The sequence below is a fragment of the Thamnophis sirtalis genome, unplaced genomic scaffold (genome assembly GCF_051295495.1).
Source record: "Thamnophis sirtalis isolate CommonGarterSnake01/CBP01778 unplaced genomic scaffold, rThaSir2_p1.2 scaffold_13, whole genome shotgun sequence".
Taxonomy (NCBI): domain Eukaryota; kingdom Metazoa; phylum Chordata; class Lepidosauria; order Squamata; family Natricidae; genus Thamnophis; species Thamnophis sirtalis.
In genome coordinates, this window is record NW_028261393.1 from 3,860,926 (window position 1) to 3,882,773 (window position 21,848).

At 44.8% G+C, this 21,848-nt stretch overlaps 1 protein-coding gene across 1 annotated transcript in view; it reads left to right on the top strand.

Annotated features, from left to right (window-relative positions):
- The window catches only part of TGFB1 (transforming growth factor beta 1), a 30,267-nt gene extending 10,953 nt beyond the window's left edge, over positions 1-19,314 (top strand). The window contains exons 2-7 of the mRNA XM_087727347.1: positions 3,518-3,681; positions 5,272-5,401; positions 7,458-7,535; positions 13,796-13,952; positions 15,626-15,782; positions 19,031-19,314. Of these exons, the coding sequence (XP_087583473.1) occupies positions 3,518-3,681; positions 5,272-5,401; positions 7,458-7,535; positions 13,796-13,952; positions 15,626-15,782; positions 19,031-19,189 (845 nt within the window). The 3' untranslated portion in view covers positions 19,190-19,314. The remainder of the gene's footprint in view (positions 1-3,517; positions 3,682-5,271; positions 5,402-7,457; positions 7,536-13,795; positions 13,953-15,625; positions 15,783-19,030) is intronic.
- The last annotated feature ends 2,534 nt before the right edge of the window (positions 19,315-21,848 follow it).

Below are 21,848 nucleotides of genomic sequence, written 5' to 3' on the forward strand. Positions count from 1 at the left end.
AGCAGAAAAATCACAGAATGACTAGAGTTGGAAGGGGCCTTAGAGGTCTTATAGTCCAACCCTCAACGGCTTGATCAGAGAGAGAAATAGGCCTACCATGATTCATAGACCTGCCACGGCGGTTCGTACCTGCGTCCACAGTGGGGTTCACACTGAAGTAAGGAGAGGGTGTGTACCCCCAAAGGGAGAGCTTTGATTTTTATTTTTTAAAAAAATCACCTAAAGCAGCGTTTCTCAACCTTGGCAGCTTGAAGATATGTGGACTCCGACTCCCAGAATTCCCCAGGCAACATTTTTTTTTTTTAAATTGAAGGATCTTAACTCCCAGAAGGGATGCGGTGGCTCAGTGGCTAAGACACTGAGCTTGTCGATCAGAAAGGTCGGCAGTCTGGTGGTTCGAATCCCTAGCGCCGCGTAACGGAGTGAGCTCCCGTGACTTGTCCCAGCTTCTGCCAACCTAGGAGTTCGAAAGCACGTAAGAAATGCAAGTAGAAAAATAGGAACCACTTTTGGTGGGAAGGGAACAGCGTTCCGTGCGCCTTCGGCGTTGAGTCATGCCGGCCACATGACCACGGAGACGTCTTCGGACAGCGCTGGCTCTCTGGCTTTGAAATGGAGATGAGCATCGCCCCCTACAGTTGGGAACGACTACGAGGGGAGCCTTTACGTTTATCTTTAACTCCCCAAATACCCCAAACAGCATGAAGATCCATGGACTTTCGATTCCCAGAACTCCCCAGAGGGCACGCTTTAAGGTTCAACGTAAGATTCTTCTTTTAGTAGCCCCTTTTAAGGCCCTCGTCAACATCTTCCCATTTTGCAGCTAGGAAAACTGAGGCCCGCAGGGAACCTGGGTTCGCCCTGTAGTTTCGGGGAGCGAGTTAAGGCGAACCTGTTTCTCCTTGTTTTATTCCTGAACTTTGTCATGTTGGAAAGTCCCAAAAATAGTTTGGGAATTTCCTCCGGCTGATAAGGCACCCATACCTTATCTGGCTCTGTGCAGCTGTAAAACATCAGCCTGTAAAATTCCTTTTTTCTTTTTTGGGAAGAAATTGTGGTCACTGTCCCCCCCACCCACCCACCCCCAGGCTGTGTCATCTGGAAACAATGAAAAAAGGATGACCACATCCATTGAAGAGGGGAAGTGGGCAATCCGGGGGCCATTTTCCCTGTCCTACCACTGATAAGGAAGTGGTCCCTAGTGGTGATGGTCCGGGGGGGGTGGTGGTGGTGAGGAGAAGGAGAGGGGGGGAGCCAATTTCCCTGCTTCTCTCCTCCCCCCCCAACCCCAAATGGGGCTTCTGTGCTTTAAGGTAGGGACCACCAAACGTTGAATAATAATTTGGCAGCTTCAAAGATGTCCCCAGGACTGAGTCAGACTCCTGGCATCTGGGAGGGAAATCACAGTATGATTTCATGGGAGCTGGGAGGATGCTCGCTTGAAAAACACAATATATATATATATTTTCTTTTATCAGTTCTTCCTGGGCTGGATGGTTAAGTTCCACAAACTTACATTGGCTGCCGTTTGTGGGCAGAAGAGCAGACCAAGTCAATCTCCCTAAGTCAGTTGGCCACCTGGGGAATGTTTCTTTATCTTTCTTTCTTTCATTCTTTCCTTTTTTCCTTTTTCTTCTTTTTATTTTTCTTCTTTCTATCCTTTCTTTCTTTTTTTAATCTCCTTTCTTGCTTTACCTTTTTTCTTTTCTTATTTCCTTTCTTCTTTTTATCTTTTTCCTTTATCTTCTTTTCTCCTTCTTTATCTTCTTTCTTTATCCTTTCTTTCTTGCTTTTTCTTCTTTCTTTCCTCTTTCTTCTTTGTCTTTATCTTCTTTTTTCTGTATCTTCTTTTTTCTCTTCTTTTTCTTTATCTTCTCTCTCTCTCTCTCTCTCTCTCTCCCTGTCTCTGTCTCTGTCCCTTTCAATTTCTTGCTCTCTTTTATTAAAACTACGAATATATATATATTTTGTTTTTCCTTCTCTGAAGGTTCTCTTCTTTTCTTCCTTCCAATTTCCTCGCCCTGGATCCTATCTTTGTTTTCTCCAAATTCGCTGCGTCCTGTTTGTTTGCAACGGAAGACGGTGCATATTTTTGACAAACGAACAATCCCGAGTGCTGTGGTTGGAGACTTGGAGAGAAGCTTGAAAAAACAAAAAACAAAAAAACTCAACCCATGGTCTCTGTCTCTTTGACCAAAGTCAAAGCTCCTTTGATCTCCCAAGGAAGAGAAACTTTAAAAATAGACTCTTCCTGTAGCCGAAATAGATGCTGTGACAAGTCATATGGGCAAAAAAAAAAGGGGGGGTGGGTGGGGGAGGGGAGAAATGAGGTTGGGTTGAGTTGGTGAATGTGGTTTGGAAATCCTCCAGTTTGCCTGGATGGATGGATGGATGGATGGATGGATGGATGGATGGACCAGTCTTCTGAAAACAGCTGAGCCCCAGAGGTCATAGAACTGGGCCTGACCCATATAGCTGGGCTCAGATCTTGAATATAAAGTCTATTGAAAGAATAGAATTAGAATTAGAATATAAAATTGAATGGAATAGAATAGAATAGGGGATGAATAAAATAGAATAGAGAATAGAATAGGGAATAGAATAGAGAATAGAATAGAGAATGAATAGAATAGAATGGAGAATAGAATAGAATAGAATAGAGAATAGAATAGAATAGAATAGAGAATGAATAGAATGGAATGGATTAGAATAGAATAGAGAATAGAATAGAATAGAATAGAGAATAGAATAGAATAGAATAGAATAGAATAGAATAGAATAGAATAGAATAGAGAATGAATAGAATGGAATAGAAAATAGAATAGAAAATAGAATAGAAAATAGAATAGAGAATAGAATAGAATAGAATAGAAAATAGAATAGAATAGAGAATAGAATGGAATGGAATAGAATAGAGAATGAATAAAATAGAATGGAATGGAATATAATAGAATAGAATAGGGAATAGAATAGAATGGAATAGAATAGAATAGAATAGAATAGCAGAGTGGGAAGGGACCTTGGAGGTCTTCTAGTCCAACCCCCTGCCTAGGCAGGAAACCCTACACCATTTCAGACAAATGGCTATCCAACATCTTCTTAAAGACTTCCAGTGTTGGAGAATTCAGGGATTTGCCGATTCTGTTGAGCTGGATGAAAAGGGAGCCCGAGGTTAGAAATCTTCCTGATTACGAGTAGTTCTCGTATTGCAACAATTTCTTTAGCGATCGTTTGAAGTTACGATGCCACTGAGAAAAAGTGACTTATGACCCGTTCTTGACACATATACATGTTGCCACATTTATGCACCCAAAATTCAGGGTGACCGACTCGTATCTATGACGGCTGCGGTGTCCTAGAGTTCACGCGGTCCCCTTTTACGACCTTTTGCCAAGCACAACTTACTAACTTAACAACTTCGGTATCCGCTACTTAACCACTGTAGCATGAAGAGTCAACATAAAATGGGTCTTCTGCTCGTCTCCTTCAGCTGTTGCTTCCTCTCTCCTCTCTCTAGAAAGCTACGGCGATCAGTACAAGAAGGACAACCAAAACGTCTACTTTGGATTCAACATCAAAACCATCCGGAATGCCATTAGTAACCCCAACTTGGTGTACCGGGCAGAGCTGAGGATGCAAGCCTCTGGCAAAGGGCAAGAACAGCGCCTGGAGCTTTACCACGTAAGATGGGGTGGACTGTAGTCTGGATTCCCAGAAGGGAGGGGCTGCATTCCTTGAGAAGCAAGAGGTAGTGAAGCTTGGAAAGTTGCTGTGGGAGAAAGAGGGCAAGGACAGATCCTCTGGCAAAGGGCAAGAACAGCGCCTGGAGCTTTACCACGTAAGATGGGGTGGACTGTAGTCTGGATTCCCAGAAGGGAGGGGCTGCATTCCTTGAAGAGCAAGAGACAGTGAAGCGTGGAGTGTTGTTGTGGGAGAAAGAGGGTGAGGTCAGATCGTCCTTAATCGTTCCCAGAGCACAGGGAGCCTTTGGGGTAAACCATTCGTTTGCTGATCCTTCAAAGTTACTGGAGATTTACCAGGTAGGATGGGGTGGACTGTAGTCTGGATTCCCAGAAGGGAGGGGCTGCATTCCTTGAGAAGCAAGAGGTAGTGAAGCTTGGAAAGTTGCTGTGGGAGAAAGAGGGCAAGGACAGATCCTCTGGCAAAGGGCAAGAACAGCGCCTGGAGCTTTACCACGTAAGATGGGGTGGACTGTAGTCTGGATTCCCAGAAGGGGGGGCTGCATTGCTTGAGGAGCAAGAGGTAGTGAAGCGTGGAGTGTTGCCGTGGGAGAAAGAGGGCGAGGACAGATCCTCCTTAACCGTTCCCAGAGCCCAGGGAGCCTTTGGGGTAAACCATTCGTTTGCTGATCCTTCAAAGTTACTGGAGATTTACCAGGTAGGGTGGGGTGGACTGTAGTCTGGATTCCCAGAAAGGAGGGGCTGCATTCCTTGAGGAGCAAGAGACAGCGAAGCTTGGCGAGTTGGTGTGGGAGAAAGGCAGTGAAAACAGCTCCTCCTTAACCATTCCCAGAGCACAGGGACTCTCTGAGGTAAACCATTTGTTTAGCGACCGACCGAAGTGACAAAAAGTAACTTGGAGAACTTTATTTATCATACTAACGACCATTGTCATGGTCCCGTGATCAAAATTTGGGAGCTTGGCAACTGGCGTGTATTTACGCCTGTTGTACTGCCGCAGGGTCATAGGATCACCAATTCTTACCTTCCCAGCCGGCTTCTGACAAGCGAAGTCTCAATAAGGGACGCCAGATTCGTTTAATGCCTGCACGATTCACTTAACAACTGAAGCGATTCACTTAACGACCACAGCAAAAAAAAAAAGCAACTAGAATAGGATGAAGGAAAAACAGGATCGGAACACAGGACTGGAATCTGAAATCTTCCCCTCTGTTTTTATATTCTACTCTGGAAAGTCTCTTCATGCCAGAGTGGATAAATTTAGTAGGAAAAAGAGGGAAACTGTGGTTTTATACTTTTCACATGCTTTTATAAACCCTTTGGCTTTGATCTCTCTCCCCCCACCCCCCGGGAAACGGGTGATAGTTTTGCCTGTTGGTTTGGCCCAAAGAGCAGAAAAAAAGCCAAAACAAAAAAAAGGGGGGGTTGAGGACTAGAACCTTTTTCTTTTAAAACCGAAAGCTCGAAAGCTGGATGAGACAAAGCAGGCAAGGATAGTTTGATGGGCTTTGTGAATGTCCTCAGAAGCTGTTCCTTTAAGGCGTTTTGCCTTCTCCCTCTCTCCGTATAGCAAAAAAACCACTCGGGGAATGATTCCACTTGGTACTACCTTCAAGGGCTGTCGTTAAAGGTGAAGAGCGAAAAAGAATGGCTGTCCTTCGATGTCACCACTGTTCTCCGGTTGTGGCTCGCAAGTAGAGGTAAGGTGGAAGGAGGGGGAGGCATGACTGGGGAGGGGAGGCACCGGGGACTGGCTCTCCTTTGTGCCAATGAAAAGGTAGACCTCGTTCTCGGGATCCTTTCTGCAAACGTAGCAGCTTTGAGATGGGCGGACTTCAATTCCCAGAATTCTAGTGAATTCCGATGTATTCTGGGAGTTGAAGTCTATGGGACAGCGTTCCAAATAACATCCAGAATTAGATCAGAGTCCAAGGCATAGCTTTCATCAAAGCTCCAATTTAATAAGAGAGACATGTTGGTGCAATCTGTGGAAACCCAAATCTGAAAGCTTCCTGGGTTTTCCACCCAGTTGAAAGGAACTGGGTATGTCTAGTTTAATGAAAAGAAGGACTAGGGGAGACATGATAGCAGTCTTCCAATATCTCAGGGGCTGCCCCAAAGAAGAGGGAGTCAAGCTATTCTCCAAGGCACCTGAGGGCAGAACAAGAAGCAATGGGTGGAAACTAATCAAGGAGAGAAGCAACTTAGAACTGAGGAGGAATTTCCTGACAGTGAGAACAATGAATCAGTGGAACAGAAGTTGCCTCCAGAAGTTGTGAATGCCCCAACACTGGAAGTCTTTAAGAAGATGTTGGATAGCCATTTGTCTGGAACGGTATAGGGTTTCCTGCCTAGGCAGGGGGTTGGACTAGAAGACCTCCAAGGTCCCTTCCAACTCTGCTATTGTATTGTATTGCATTGAAAGTTCAAAACCTTGCCCCCCCCCCATACCCACAAGTCCATCACATGGTCCAATCTTCCTCTGCCACGCTGGCATTTCCACCCACCTAGTTCCGGTCAGGTGCAAAGGAATGTTTTATTTTGATAACAACACATTCTGCTCCTTACTATTCCCCCTCCCAATTACCCCACTAATGAAACAGCATAGTAAAATAATAGAAAGTGTGGCAGGCAAAAGATCCTAAAAGGAATATAACTGCAGGCCTGATACTATGCCTCTTAAAACCTGCCAGCTGGGGAATTCTGGGAGTTGAAGTCTACACAACGTAAAGCACGCTAGCTGGAAATTCTGGGAGCTGAAGTCCACCCAGGGGTGAAATGCTAGCGGTTCAGGCTGCTTCACTCGAACCGGTAGTAAAAAAAAAAATGCTTTAAAAAAGTTTTTTTTTAAGTTTTGAGGATTGCTTGGCACAGCTCCTTGTCGCCCAGCTGATCATCAAAACTTTTTTAAAAACTTTTTAAGCAGAAAAATACAGCAGAAAAATATTTGGTTTTTTTTTAGCAGGAACTTACTTTAAACAATCAGAACTTATCCACAACTAAATCAACATTCTGATCCAACAAGAAATAGATCAAAGTCACCTTTTTGCACTTAAGGTTAATGGCAGAATTTAACCTGGAAAAGGGTCGTCAAATATTTGCAAACAAACTGCAAAATGGCATATATTTGAGTGATACTATTTTTAAAAAAAAACAGAAGAAATCCCAGCAATGATTATAACAGGCATTAGAGAGTTCCTTTTGCTACTACCTCCACAAAGGTCGATTTCAGAGATATCTCATGAGATCCAGTGGGAGGTTCAATCAAAAATAAAATGTATTTTAAAAAAAAAAGGCTTTTTGAACCACACCATAAATTTATTTCGTTGTGAATACTGCATTTTGAGTAGAAATAACGGGGGCGTATTTAAAGTATTTGACAGTATCAGTTCTCTATCTTGACTTTACATGCGGCCACATTGCTACCCAGTCGGATTTCCCCCCCCCCACCCCTCCTGAGTGCACCCATCTTAAAGTATGCTGGCTGGGGAATTCTGGGAGTCAAAGTCCCCCACACCCCATCTTAAAATTGCCAAGTTTGAAAAACTTTTGGGGAAAACGATATATGCCAACTTGCTCCAAAGCTGGAAGGGGGCCATCCGATAAAAACTTCCGAGATGAGCAAATTTTGCTTTAAGCACACTTTGATTCTGCCTTGGGGGGTGAGTGAGGGGCTTCTCTGAAACAGCTTGCTGGCTTTGGAGAGGGCTCCAATCCTCACCCCACCCCACCCCAATCCTAATGTATGTATTTCAGACGAGCTGGGGAGATTCCGGCTTAGCACGCACTGTTCCTGTGATGGCATCCGAAATGATCTAGCGATACAAATTGAAGGTAAGAACTGGGCAAGGGGGAGTGGGCGGAAGATTGGGGGGGGGGGTTGCCCCATTCCAATATCTCATTTGACCCCATTTGCTAATTAAGTCTCTAAATAAGGGTCATAGGCTCCCACGCACCACCCCTTCTATGGGGAGAGACTCCTCCTATCACTATTCACTTACTGGCTGTTTGAAGTTGCAATGGCGTTGAAAACAGTGACTTATATCCAGTCTAAAGGACGAGGTGGCTAAGACGCTGAGCGTGTCGATCAGAAGGTCGGTAGTCCAGCGGTTCGAATCCCTAGCACCGCGTAACGGAGCGAGCTCCCGTTACTTGTCATCCTTGCCAGGCGACGCTGGCTGGCTTACGGGGTATTATTTCCTCCCCTTCGTTTCCTTTTATTTTATTACATAATAATATTAGTACCGCTTTCTAAAGCCTTAGTCAGCTGAAATCTGCAATAGTGGCATCCAGTCTTCGTCACCACATTACAAGAAAGATGTTGAGACTTTGGAAAAAGCGCAGAGGCGAGCAACTGCTAGCATAATTAAAGGCCTGGAGACTAAAACATACGAGGGACGGTTGCAGGAACTGGATTCGGCCAGTCTATAGAAAAGAAGAACCAGGGGCGACATGATAGCAGTCTTCCAATATTTGAGGGGCTGCCCCGAAGAAGATTTGGGGGTCCACCTATTTTCCAAGGCACTTGAAGGCCAGACAAGAAACAAGGGTTGCAAACTAATCAAGGAAAGAAGCAACGTGGAACTAAGGAGAAACTTCCTAACAATTAGAACAATTAACCAGTGGAACAGCATGCCACCAGAACTTCTGGGTATTCCATCACTAGTGGTTTTTAAAGAGAGGCAGCCGCTTGTGTCAAATTGTATAGGGTCTCCTGCTTGAGCAGAAGTGGGGGGGGGGCTGGACTAGAAGACCTCCGAGGTCCCTTCCGGCTGTATATTGATGGAAATATTGATGGAAATATCTTCACGACATTCCTGTTGGTCATGTAACATTGCAGCCCGTAGGCGAAGCTGCGGTGGAGGCTGCAAACCACAAGGGTCAGGGCTGCCCAGGAGGAAGGATCAAACTCCTGCCAAGCCAAGGCCAGCTCCTCGGCCTGTGAGATGACTCCAGCCCTCCTGCTTTGTCAACAGAGGTTTACGGGCCAGTGTGGGACGCATCAATGCGCGCACTGTATTCGCAGAGCACATCGTGGCTTTGCAAGGCTCCTTCCGGGTTAAGGATAATTTGCAAGGAATTGAAAGCGGGGGGGGGGGAACCCACCGGTATTCAGAAGATAAATCTTTGGCCGTGTCCCTAATGGGGGAGTTGAGACCCAGGCCTTGACCGGAAGGCCTCCCCTGCTCCCCTCCCTCTCTGCCCCCTCTCCCTTTTGCACACCTCTGCTGCCTGCAAAACTTCGCAACTGCACAGAGTCAAATTTTATTCTGGGAAATTGGCTCAGCCGACTTCCTTCTTCTGATGCCTGCTGTTCTTTCAGCCCAAGATTTTGGGCTGGGGTGGGGGGGCTGGCAGGTGGGGGATGTGTATGCAAGCCCTATCAAGCCCATTGACTCAGTTGTGTGTGTGTGAGTGTATGCATGTGTCTCTCTCTCTCTCACACATACCCATGTGGTACAGCCGGCTAAGGATCTCCTTCACGGAATTGCTGAAAACTGTGCACACTAATATAACACATGGACAGTGACTGAGTTATGTCAGCCAAAAGAAAGTAACAGTATAGTAGAATTGAATAGCGTAGAATAGGAATAGAATAGGATAGAACAGAATAGAGTAGAATAGAATAGTAGAAGAATGGGAATAGAAAAGAAAAGAAAAAAGAATAGGAATAGAAATAGGAATAAGAATAGGAATAGAATAGAATAGAATAGTAGAAGAATAGGAATAGAATGGAAAAGAATAGGAATAGAAATAGGAATAAGAATAGGAATAGAACAGAATAGAGTAGAATAGAATAGTAGAAGAATAGGAATAGAATAGAAAAGAAAAGAATAGGAATAGAAATAGGAATAAGAATAGGAATAGAATAGAACAGAACAGAATAGGAATAGGAATAGGAATAGAAAAGAAAAGAATAGGAATAGAAATAGAAATAGGAATAAGAATAGGAATAGAATAGAATAGAACAGAACAGAATAGGAATAGAATAGAATAGAATCGGATAAAATAGAATAGAATAAAATAGAATAGAATAGGATAGAACAGAACAAAAATAGAATAGAATAGAACAGAACAGGAATAGAATAGAATAGAATAGAAAAGGAATAGGAATAGGAATAGGAATAGGAATAGGAATAGGAATAGGAATAGCAAGAGTTGGAAGGGACCTCAGAGGTCTTCTAGTCCAACCCCCTGCTCAAACAGGAGACTATTCCATTCCAGACAAATGGCTTCCCAATCCTTTCTTGAAGACCTCCAGTGATGATGGAGCACCGACAACTTCTGCAGGGAAGCCGTTCCACTGGTTCATTGTCCTCACTGTCGGGAGATTTCCCCTTAGTTCTAAGTTGCTTCTCTGCTTGGTTAGTTTCCATCCGTCGCTTCTTGCCCTGCCCTTCTGGTGCTTTGGAGAATCGCTTGACACCCCCCTCTTTTCTGTGGCAGCCCCTCCAATGTCTATGGGGATTCTCAACTGCCCAGGTTAAGGTTGTCAAAAGGTAACTGGACTTTTTTTTTATTTTTTCCCCCTTGAAAATGTTTCACTTCCCATCCAAGAAGTTTCTTCAGTTCAGAACTTTTGCATTTTTTTTTTTCAGTTCCATTTCTCACCCAAGACGTTTCTTCAGTGTAGAACTGAAGAAGCCTCTTGATGAGAAATGAAACTTAAAATAAAAAAATACATAAGGAAGTTCAGTTGCCTTTTGAAAAGCACCTCAAATATTGGAAGTCTTCTATCGTGTCTCCCCTGGTCCTTCTTTCCATTAAACTAAATATACCCAGTTCCTGCAACCGTTCTTCGTATGTTTTAGCCTCCAGTCTCCTAATCATCTTGGTTGCCTCTTTCTAGAGTCTCCACATCTTTTTTTTACATCGTGGCGACCAAAACTGAATGCAATATTCCAAGTGTGGCCTTGCCAAGGCATTATAAACCCCTCAAATATTGGAAGACTGATGTCATGTCTCCCCTAGTCCTTCTTTTCATTCCTGCAGCCGTTCCTCATATGTTTTAGCCTCCGGTCCCCTAATCATCCTTGTTGCTCTTCTCTGCACTCTTTCCAGAGTCTCCACATCTTTTTTCTATCGTGGTGACCGAAATTCAGCAGGGGACCCCGGCCATCATGATGGGGGCCACGCACGGCATCCACTATAGGTGTTCTGCTTGCAAGGCCAAACCCCCTTCTTAAGAACTTTGCTTTCAAAACGCACCTTATTCCCTCCCAAATTAGAACGGTGGCATCGCTGGCGAACGCAGCGATTTCTCCTTCCTGTTTCCGTCTCAGAGTTTCCGCCTCTGGTCGGCTGTTTTCCTGCCAAACTTTGTGGCTGGGAGTTGTGGGTTTTGAGACATGCAGGGGTGCAGCAGGCACCCTCTGGGGCAGTGTTTCTCAACCTTGGCAACTTGAAGATGTCCGGATTTCAACTCCCAGAATTCCCCAGCCAGCGAATGCTGGCTGGGGAATTCTGGGAGTTGAAATCCGGACATCTTCAAGTTGCCAAGGTTGAGAAACACTGTTCTGGGGTGACTTCCAGCTTACAGAGAAGTTTCGGTCAGGTTTTTGCAAGCTGTTACTGACTTTCTGCTCCCGGGGTGGGAGAGGGAGGAAAAGAAGATTTCGGCTTCTTTGCTTTGCCTGCCAAAATTGCATCATGTGCTCTCAGAATGTATGAGTAACGGCCGAGCGTGGAGTTAAGAGGAAAGTTTTGGTCAAAAGGATGGCCAGAACGATGCAGAAGTCATGCCTGAGCTCGGAAACTAACTCCTTTCTCTCTCCCCTCTCTCACTTAACACTTCACTTGGCCAGAAAGTGGGCAAAAATAGGGCAAAACTCACTTAACGACTGTCAGCAACAGAGCCGAGGTGGTGCAGTGGTTAAATGCAGCACTGCAGGCCACTTCAGCTAACTGCAGTTCTGCAGTTCGGCTGTTCAAATCTCACCGGCTCAAGGTTGACTCAGCCTTCCATCCTTCCGAGGTGGGTGAAATGAGGACCCAGATTGTTGGGGGCGATATGCTGACTCTGTAAACCGCTTAGGGAGGGCTGAAAGCCCTATGAAGCGGTATATAAGTCTAGTCGAGGGCTACCAGTCATATTTTAACGTTGTGTTGTTTTAATCTTTTAATAACCATTTTTAAAACTTGTTTTATAACCCGCAAAGCCGCCCACAGTCGCCATGTAGGAGAGATGGTGGCATAATAAATTAAATAAGTAAAAATCAGTCAATCAATCAATCCGTGCCATGCGCCAGCATCCAACATTGTGACAAAAGGGGTACCCCAATATTTGTCCCCCTCCGATCCTGTAGTCTCTGTCCACAGTGCCACTGCCTTTCTTTTTTTCATTTTGAGAAAGAAAGCAGCTTCCCAGAAAAGCCAACACAGTTCTAGGCTGCATAAACAGAGGGATAGATTCCAGATCCCGTGAAGTGTTGATACCACTTTATAAGACCTTGGTAAGGCCACACGTGGAATATTCCATCCAGTTTTGGTTGCCACGATGTAGAAAAGATGTGGAGACTCTGGAAAGAGTGCAGAGAAGAGCAACAAAGAGGATTAGGGGACTGGAGAATAAAACATATGAGGAATGGTTGTAGGAACTGGGTATGTCTAGTTTGATAGAAAGAAGGACTAGGGGAGACATGATAGCAGTCTTCCAATATCTCAGGGGTTGCCACAAAGAAGAGGCAGTCAAGCTATTCTCCAAGGCACCCGAGGGCAGAACAAGAAGCAATGGGTGGAAACTAATCAAGGAGAGAAGCAACTTAGAACGGAGGAGAAAATTTCCTGACAGTTAGAACAATTAATCAGTGGAACAGAAGTTGCCTCCAGTAGTTGTGAATGCCCCAACACTGGAAGTCTTTAAGAAGGTGTTGGATAGCCATTTGTCTGAAACAGTATAGGGTTTCCTGCCTAGGCAGGGGGTTGGACTAGAAGACCTCCAAGGTCCCTTCCAACTCTGCTATTGTATTGTATTGCATTGAAAGTTCAAAACCTTGCCCCCCCCCATACCCACAAGTCCATCACATGGTCCAATCTTCCTCTGCCACGCTGGCATTTCCACCCACCTAGTTCCGGTCAGGTGCAAAGGAATGTTTTATTTTGACAACAACACACTCTGCTCCTTACTCTTCCCCCTCCCAATTACCCCACTAAACTGGAAGTTTTTAAGATGTTGGACAACCATTTGTCTGAAATGGTGTAGGCTCTACTCTAAGGTTGGACTAGAAGACCTCCAAGGTCCCTTCCAACTCTGTTACTCTAATTCTATTTAAAAGAAGGGTTGAAAGTTAAGGAGTACCTATAATTCGGGGTTCTTCCTTCCCTCCCCAATGCATCAACCGTAAACGTTCGCGCGGTTTTACCAGCTGAGTTTTGAGGCAGTCGCAACAGATCCCAATTCAATGGAGCATCCTGGCTCACTTTGCGAGGAAGGCAAGTCAATGCATGTTGAATGTTTGAATGTTTATTTCATTTGTATGCCGCCCTTTTCCCCCGAGGGGGACTCAGGGCGGCTCACAACTCAAACAAGGGAAGGGGGATACAGACAATTTGACAACAACACAAAACAATACATAATTTAAAAGCGCAACAGTCATACCATTCGAGATAGGGGCAACGATTCTTTAGCCCCAGGCCTGTCGGAACAGCCAGGTTTTAAGGGCTTTGCGGAAGGCCTGGAGGGTGGTGAGGGTTCGAATCTCCACGGGGAGCTCGTTCCAGAGGGTCGGAGCAGCCACAGAGAAGGCTCTCCTCCGGGTAGTCGCCAGTCGGCATTGGCCGGCGGATGGAATTCGGAGGAGGCCTAATCTGTGGGATCTAATCGGTCTAGTGGAGGTGATTGGCAGCAGGCGGTCTCTCAAGTACCCAGGTCCAATACCATGAAGGGCTTTATAAGTGACGACTAGCGCCTTGAAGCGTATCCGAAGACCGATAGGCAGCCAGTGCAGCTCGTGGAGGATAGGTGTTACGTGGGTGAACCAAGGTGCACCCACAATCGCTCGCGCGGCTGCGTCCTGGACAAGCTGAAGTCGCCGAGTGCTCTTCAAGGGTTGCCCCATGTAGAGCACGTTGCAGTAGTCCACTTTCCTTTGCAGGCACCATGAACAAAAGAGGAGACCAGGGCTCATTAATCGGGAAATCAAAGCAGCGGCCGTACCTGTGGATCATGGCCACCACGCCAGAACGGGCTGATTCCTCGAGTCACAAGCGGAGAAAACGAGCCAACCCGGATGCCGATTTCTGCAGCAGCCAGTAAGTCACGGCGTCACTAAGCCAGGCGTGAAGAGGCAGAGTTCGAGCTAACTACTTTATTACCTTCTGCCTCTAATACAGGAATCTGCCCCAGACTGGCATCCTCCAAATAGATAAGGCTCCAAGGAATTTTTTGGGGGGGTCTTTCCTAGCCCTTTTGGGATCGCACAGAGACTCCAGGCTAACTCTGCGCTTGACCCCACTTTCCTGCTAGGTTGGGGGCTTCCCACCGGCGGCGTGTTTTGAAACTTTGATTGATTGATCAAGTTTATTGATCAATCAATCAAATAAATATATCAGACCCAGGGACAGCTTTTTCCCTTGTGCCGTCACTCAGCTGAGCCCCTAACTGCCAAAGTGGCAAGGCTGTATTACTATTACCCTTCCCTTATTGGTATCATGATGATGATGATGATTACTCTGTTGATTTGCATGCACACCGAGAGCTTCTTCACCAAAGACAAATTCCTTGTGGACCTAATCACATTTGGCCAAACAAAATATTCTTTTCTATTTCACTCTGTTCAGTTCCATTCCATTCCATTTTCTATTCTATTTTATTCTATTCTATTCTAATATTATTTCTGTTCTATTCTGTTCTGTTCCATTCCGCTACATTACATTATTTCTATTCTATTTCGTTCCATTCCATTCCATTTTCTATTCCATTCCATTCTATTTTCTATTCTATTTTATTCTATTCTATTCTAATCTAATTTTCTCTCTAGTCTAGTCTATTATCTATTATCTATTATCTATTATCTATTATCTATTATCTATTATCTATTATCTATTATCTATTATCTATTATCTATTATCTATTATCTATTATCTATTATCTATTATCTATTATCTATTATCTATTCTATTCTAATTTTCTCTCTAGTCTATTATCTATTATCTATTCTATTCTAATATTATTTCTGTTCTATTCTGCTCTGTTCCATTCCGTTACATTACATTATTTCTATTCTATTTCGTTCCATTCCATTCCATTTTCTATTCCATTCCATTCTATTTTCTATTCTATTTTATTCTATTCTGTTCTAATCTAATTTTCTCTCTAGTCTAGTCTATTATCTATTATCTATTATCTATTCTATTCTAATATTATTTCTGTTCTATTCTGTTCTGTTCCATTCCGCTACATTACATTATTTCTATTCTATTTCGTTCCATTCCATTCCATTCCACTCCACTCCACTCTTGTTCTTGTTCCTGTTCCTATTCTATTCTGTTCTGTTCCATTCCGTTACATTACATTATTTCTATTCTATTTCGTTCCATTCCATTCCACTCCACTCCACTCTTGTTCTTGTTCCTGTTCCTATTCTATTCTGTTCTGTTCCATTCCGTTACATTACATTATTTCTATTCTATTTCGTTCCATTCCATTCCACTCCACTCCACTCTTGTTCTTCTTCCTGTTCCTATTCTATTCTGTTCTGTTCCATTCCGTTACATTACATTATTTCTATTCTATTTCGTTCCATTCCATTCCACTCTATTCTACTCTACTCTTGTTCTTGTTCTTGTTCTTGTTCCTATTCTGTTCCGTTCCGTTCCATTCCATTATTTCTGTTCCATTCCGTTCCGTTCCATTCAGAAAATTGGAGCTCCCCAAATTCAGAGCAAAAGGACTTAAGGCTATTTTCGGGCTCCTTTTTTCCTAGATCCCCGGAAGCGAAGAATTGCTGCGTACGGCGTTTCTACATCGATTTCCGAAAAGATTTAAAATGGAAGTGGATCTACGAACCTAAAGGCTACTATGCCAATTTCTGCATGGGGCCTTGTCCCTACCTCTGGAGCTCAGATACCCAATACAGCAAGGTAAATCTTTTCCCCCTCACAGGTGTCCGCCCAGCAGGGTCAGAAAAATCAGGAAAGTTCATTTTTTAAATATACTGGAGTCAATCTTTTTAATTTTTATTTAGAAAGTTAAAATTCAAAACTTCCCCCCAAAAAAAGGATTTTTTTTTTTTTACAAAAAGCCAAAAAAAATAAACCAGACATTAAAAATGTGTATTTTTTTTAAAAAAAGGCACAACCATATACAGGGAATCCTTGACTTACAACAGTTCATTTAGCGACCGTTTCAAAGTTACCCCCCAGCACTGAAAAAGGTGACTGATGACTGTTGTTTCACACTTACGACCGTTGTAGCGCTCCCCATGGTCACGTGATCAAAATTCAGACGGCTGGCAACTGACTCGCATTTATGACGGTTGCATGATATGCGGCCTTCCGACAAGCAAAGCCAACCGGGAAGCCGATTTCACTTAACAACCGTGTCACCTGCTTAACGACCGCAGTGATTCTCTTAACAACCGTGGCAAGGAAGGTCGTCAAATGGGGCAAAACTCACTTAACAAACGTTTTGCGCGCAGCAACAAAAAAAAACGGGGGGAGGGCTCAATTGTGGTCGTAAGTCGAGGACTGCCTGTAAACTTACATGATCCCCCCCTCCAGTTGAATATTGATCAATATATTGCAAAAATATTAATTCTCCCACCCTCTTGTGAAGCAGGCTCAACATTTTTAAACTTCTAAATCTCTTTGCAAATTATTGACCTGGTTGGTTTTTAGGGGCTGGATGGCCGTTCACTGTGGATATTTCTGTTTTTCTACTTTGGCTGTTTTGATAAAGGAAGGAGGATAATTAATTTCCTGGCTTCAGATGAAATAAACAAGGCACCAGGCCTACGGATGGTTTTGCAGCCTGGTTAATTTTTGCAGCCTGACGCCTCGCTACGGAGAAAGCATTAGCTAAAAGTTGAGCAAGTGACTGGCGTTTGGCCAGCCAAGATTGATGGCCTGTTTTTTTCCCAGTTGGGTTCAAGAGGGTAGGGAAGGAAACTATGGGTGGTCCAGACTTGTGCCGAAGGCTTCGTTTGGCTAGGCAAACCCTCAAGCCAAATCATACCACACCAAACCTCCCCAGATCAATTCAATTCAATTCAGAATAGAGCTGGACGCGATCTTGGAGAGCTTTCTCGCCCAACTCCCTACTCAAGCAACAGACCCTATAATAGCAATAGCAATTAGACTTACATCTCCCTTTCCAGTGCTTTTACAGCCCTCTCTAAGGGGTTTAGAGAGCCAGCATTACTGCCAGTGGTGGGTTTCAAAAAATGTTTGGAGCCTCTTCTGTAGGTGTGGCCTGCTTTCCGGGTCCACTGGTGGAACCTCTTCTAACCGGTTCGGTAGATTTGACCAACCGGTTCTACCGAACTGGTGCGAACCGGTAGGAACCCACCTCTGATGATTGCCCCCAACAATCTGGCTCTTCATTTGACCCACCTGGGAAGGACGGAAGGCTGAGTAACCATTTCAATCAAATGGTTGATTCTTAAAGATCTCCAGGGACGGGAGCACCCACAACTTCTGGTGGCAATTGTTCTGACTGTGAAGTTCCCCCTTAATTCCAAGTTGCTTCTCTCCTTGATTCGTCTCCATCCATCCTTTCTTCTCCTGCCTTTGAAGGCTTTGGAGAACAGGTGGATTCCTTCCTCTTCTTTGTGGCAGGCCCTCAAACACCAGAATCCTGCTATCATGTCCGTCCCCGTCCCCTCAGTCCTTTTTTTCTCTAGACTAGCCGAACTCAAATCCTGCAGCCGTCCGTCGTAAGGTTTTAGTCTCCAAGCCTTTAATCGTTTTAGTTGCTCTTCCCTGCACTTTTTCCAAAGTCTCAACATCCTTTTTGTAACGTGATCAAAACTGGATGTGGTAATCCAGGTGTGGCAGAATAGAATAGAACAGAATAGAATAGAATAGGAGTAGAATAAAATAGTAGAAGAATAGGAATAAAATAGAAAAGAATAGGAATAGGAATAGAATAGAATAGGAAAAGGAATAGGAGTAGGATAGGAATAGAATAAAATAAGAATAGAATAGAACAGAATAGAATAGGAGTAGAATAGAATTGAAAAGAATAGGAATAGGAGTAGGAATAGGAGTAGGATAGGAATAGAATAGAATAGAATAGAACAGGAGTAGAATAAAATAGTAGAAGAATAGGAATAGAAAAGTATAGGAATAGAATAGAATAGGAATAGAATAGAATAGAACAGAACAGAATAGAATTCTTTATTGGCCAAATGTGATTGGACACACAAGGAATTTCTCTTTGCTCTCAGTGTACATAAAAGGAAAAAAAGAAAAGAAAAAAGAGAGGGAAAAATACGTTCATTAAGAATCATAAGGTTCAACACTTAGTGATAGTTATAGGTTACTAATAAGCAGTCAAGTCACACTAGGAAACAAACAGAACAATGGTGTTGTTGTTAGTTGCGAAGTTGTGTCCGATCCATCACGACCCCCATGGACAATGTTCCTCTAGGCCTTCCTGTCCTCTACCATCCTCTGGAGTCCATTGAAGCTCACGCTGACTGCTTCGGTGGCTCCATCCAGCCACCTCCTTCTCTGTCGTCCCCTTCTTCTTCTTTTGCCCTCCATCGTTCCCAGCATGAGGCTCTTCTCCAGGGAGTCCTTCTTCCTTCTCATCAGGTGGCCAAAGTCTTTGAGTTTCCTCTTCAGGATCTGGCCTTCTAAAGACCAGTCAGGGTTGATCTCCTCTAGGACTGAACAGTTGGATCGAGAGCCGAGGTGGCGCAGTGGTTAGAGTGCAGTACTGCAGGCCACTTCAGCTGACTGCTATCTGCAGTTCAGCGGTTCTAATCTCACCGGCTCAAGGTTGACTCAGCCTTTCATCCTTCCGAGGTGAGTGAAATGAGGACCCAGACTGTGGGGGCGATATGCTGACTCTGTAAACCGCTTAGAGAGGGCTGAAAAGCCCTATGAAGCGGTATATAAGTCTAACTGCTATTGCTATTGCTACTGTAGTCCAATGGATTCGCAGGAGTCTTCTGCAGCACCAGAGTTCAAAGGCCTCCATTCTTTGGCGCTCAGCCTCCCTTATGGTCCAGCCTTCACAGCCATCCATTGCAACTGGGGAACAGAACAACATGCATCGTAAAAATACAAGCAGCACGGTTATAGTCACAAGTGGGAGGATAATCATTTCTTTATTAAGAAATCTTGCATTTCTCAGCAAGGCTCTTCTTGTCTCCTTCGCGTAGGTCCTCGGTCTCTACAATCTGCACAACCCTTCGGCCTCAGCCGCACCCTGTTGTGTCCCCTACGAGCTGGAGCCCCTGGGCATCGTATACTACGTCGGCCGACAAGCCAAAGTGGAGCAGCTTTCCAACATGATTGTCAAATCGTGCCAGTGTAGCTGAGAAAAAGGATCGGTGGTGGACTTGGGAATTCCTGAACGATCCCTGCAAGGGGGGGGGAGGGGAAGGAGTCAGGACTGTGTGGATGCCGACTTTGCTTCCCCCCCCCTCTGCTAAAACTCTGTGCCTTTTTTTCCCTTCAAGTCTTTTCCTTTTTGTCTTCACAAAAAAAGAAATCTCTCTCTCTCTCTCTCTTGTTTTTTTTTTGGGGGGGGGGGGAACACAACTTGTATTGTTATTGTTATTATTATTATTATTTTATTTGGTAAATTTATGCTTTTGGGGAGGGGTGAGGACGGTCTTTTTTTCAATTCTTTGGCTTCGGTGGTGGAGAGGACATTTCCAGGAGAGAGAGTGAGTGAGTGAGTGAGTGAGTGAGTGAGTGAGAGAGAGAGAGAGAAAGAAAGAGGAGGAAGAAGAAGTGAAGAGGAAGAGAAGAGAGGCATGCAGCCACCAAAAAAACAGGCTGGGAAGAGATAAAATCTCCTCTTGCAAACAGAAGGAAGCAATTTGCTGCGAGACAGCAAAAGGGAAATAAGGAATTAAAATGTTATTGGGGTCAGGGATTGTAAAAACGGGGATAAAACGGCGGAAGAATTGTTTAGAGATCCAGAGGGATGTTCTTCAGATGCCCAAACTTTGGCGGGAGTTCCTGGGTCGCTGGATGATGCCCGATTCTCTGCTTTGGGATCTGGTGGGGAAGGGAAGACGGCATTCCCCAAACTGGATAAACTCATTATTATTATTATTATAATTATTTAATGGATTTATAGGCCGCCCAATCCCGGAGGACTCCGGACGGCTTACAAAACAAAGAAAATAATTAGTAAAAATACAAGAAAAACAATTTAAAACATCACCGTGCACCCAATCTAATCGGGGCTGGACCTCAGAATGAGGTCAACAGCCCCAGGCCTGCCGGAATAGCCAGGTTTTAACGGCTTTTCGGAAGGCCATGAGAGTGGGTAAGGTCCGGATCTTTGGGGGTAGTTCATTCCATAGGGTCGGAGCGGCCACAGAGAAGGCCCTCCTCCGGGGAGCCGCCAGCCGACACTGCCTGGCTGACGGCACCTGAAGGAGGCCCACCCTGTGCGATCTCACCAGCCGTTGGGAGGTATGCGGCAGTAGACGGTCTTGCAGGTAGCAATAGCAATAGTTAGACTTATATACCGCTTCATAGGGCTTTCAGCCCTCTCTAAGCGGTTTACAGAGTCAGCATATTGCCCCCAACAACAATCTGGGTCCTCATTTTACCCACCTCGGAAGGATGGAAGGCTGAGTCAACCTTGAGCCTGGTGGGATTTGAACAGCCGAACTGCTGAACTGCAGTCAGCTGAAGTAGCCTGCAGTGCTGCATTTAACCACTGCGCCACCTTGACTCCTGGTCCTAAGCCATGTAGGGCTTTAAAGGTAATAACCAACACCTTGAATTGCGATCGGAGATCAACAGGAAGCCAGTGCAGCTCGCGGAGGATAGGTGTAACGTGGGTGTATCTTGGTACACCCAATATCGTTAATATCATCTTTACACTCGTCTTAGATGTGGTCATTCGGACAACATTCAGACCTCCTTCTTGGAAAAAAAACCCAAATTGCGTGGCGTGGAGGACTCTCCCCTCTTCCTTGTGGCTCTGCTGTCCCCACTTCCCACCCCCCACGTTGGCTTCCCACTGGTGTTAGAAAGATGCTGGAGGAGAAATTGGATGGAGGAAAAAATGGGGTCAGGGGCTCTTCGGGGCTCATATAACGCCAGAAAAGCTGGGGTGGATGGGCTATTCCAGTTGGGGCAGCAATACAGGAAGTCCTCAGCTTACGAACACAAGCGGGACAACTTCCACTGCAAGTCGTAAAGAGAGCGGTGTCCGATTGAGCGACCTTTTCTTTTGGTTAAGCAAATTGCTGCCGTTGAGTGAATTGTGCAGTCGTTAAATCAATCCAGCTGCAAAGATTGCCAAGTGGGGGGGGGGATCCCTGTAATCCCAGGATGCTGCACCGGTTGATTGCCCGAATTTTGATCTTGTGACCGGTTTGTGGGGGGGGAGGGAAGATGCTGCAATCGTCGTAAGCGTGGGGACAGAGGTGAAAGTCACTTCTCGCAGCTTCGAACAGTCTCTAAAAGAAAGTTCGTAAGTGGAGGATTCTCCGTAAAGCATCACTTTTGCCGTTTTCGAGCCTAAAGCTAGGGGATTTTGAAGGTTTCTGCAGACGCTTATTTGCAGAAAACGTTTGTCAGAATTGGGGTTCTCTCTTCAAGGGGACAAGACTTTCTCCCCAGGGCTCCCAAAATAAGGGAAGGATCTGCCGCAATTTTGCTTTTTCTCTCTCTCTCTAACCTTAACGGTGTCAGCAGTAAATTCGGTGACCCCCCCAAACTGTTTCGCAAAATCGGCTCCATCCTAAACTTGCCTTAATAAATGGAACTGTATTTATGTAACATGCAATTTCCAAACCAATAAAACCGTATTGTGGCTTCACGTGTGATGGCTTGCTTCACACAACCTGGTCCCCGTTTATCCTAAACCAGTGTTTCTCAACCTTGGTGACTTTAAGTCCTGTGGACTTCAACTGCCAGAATCCCCCAGCCAGCACAGCTGGCTGGGGAATTCTGGGAGTTGAAGTCCATAGGACTTAAAGTCATTAAGGTTGAGAAACACTGTCCTAA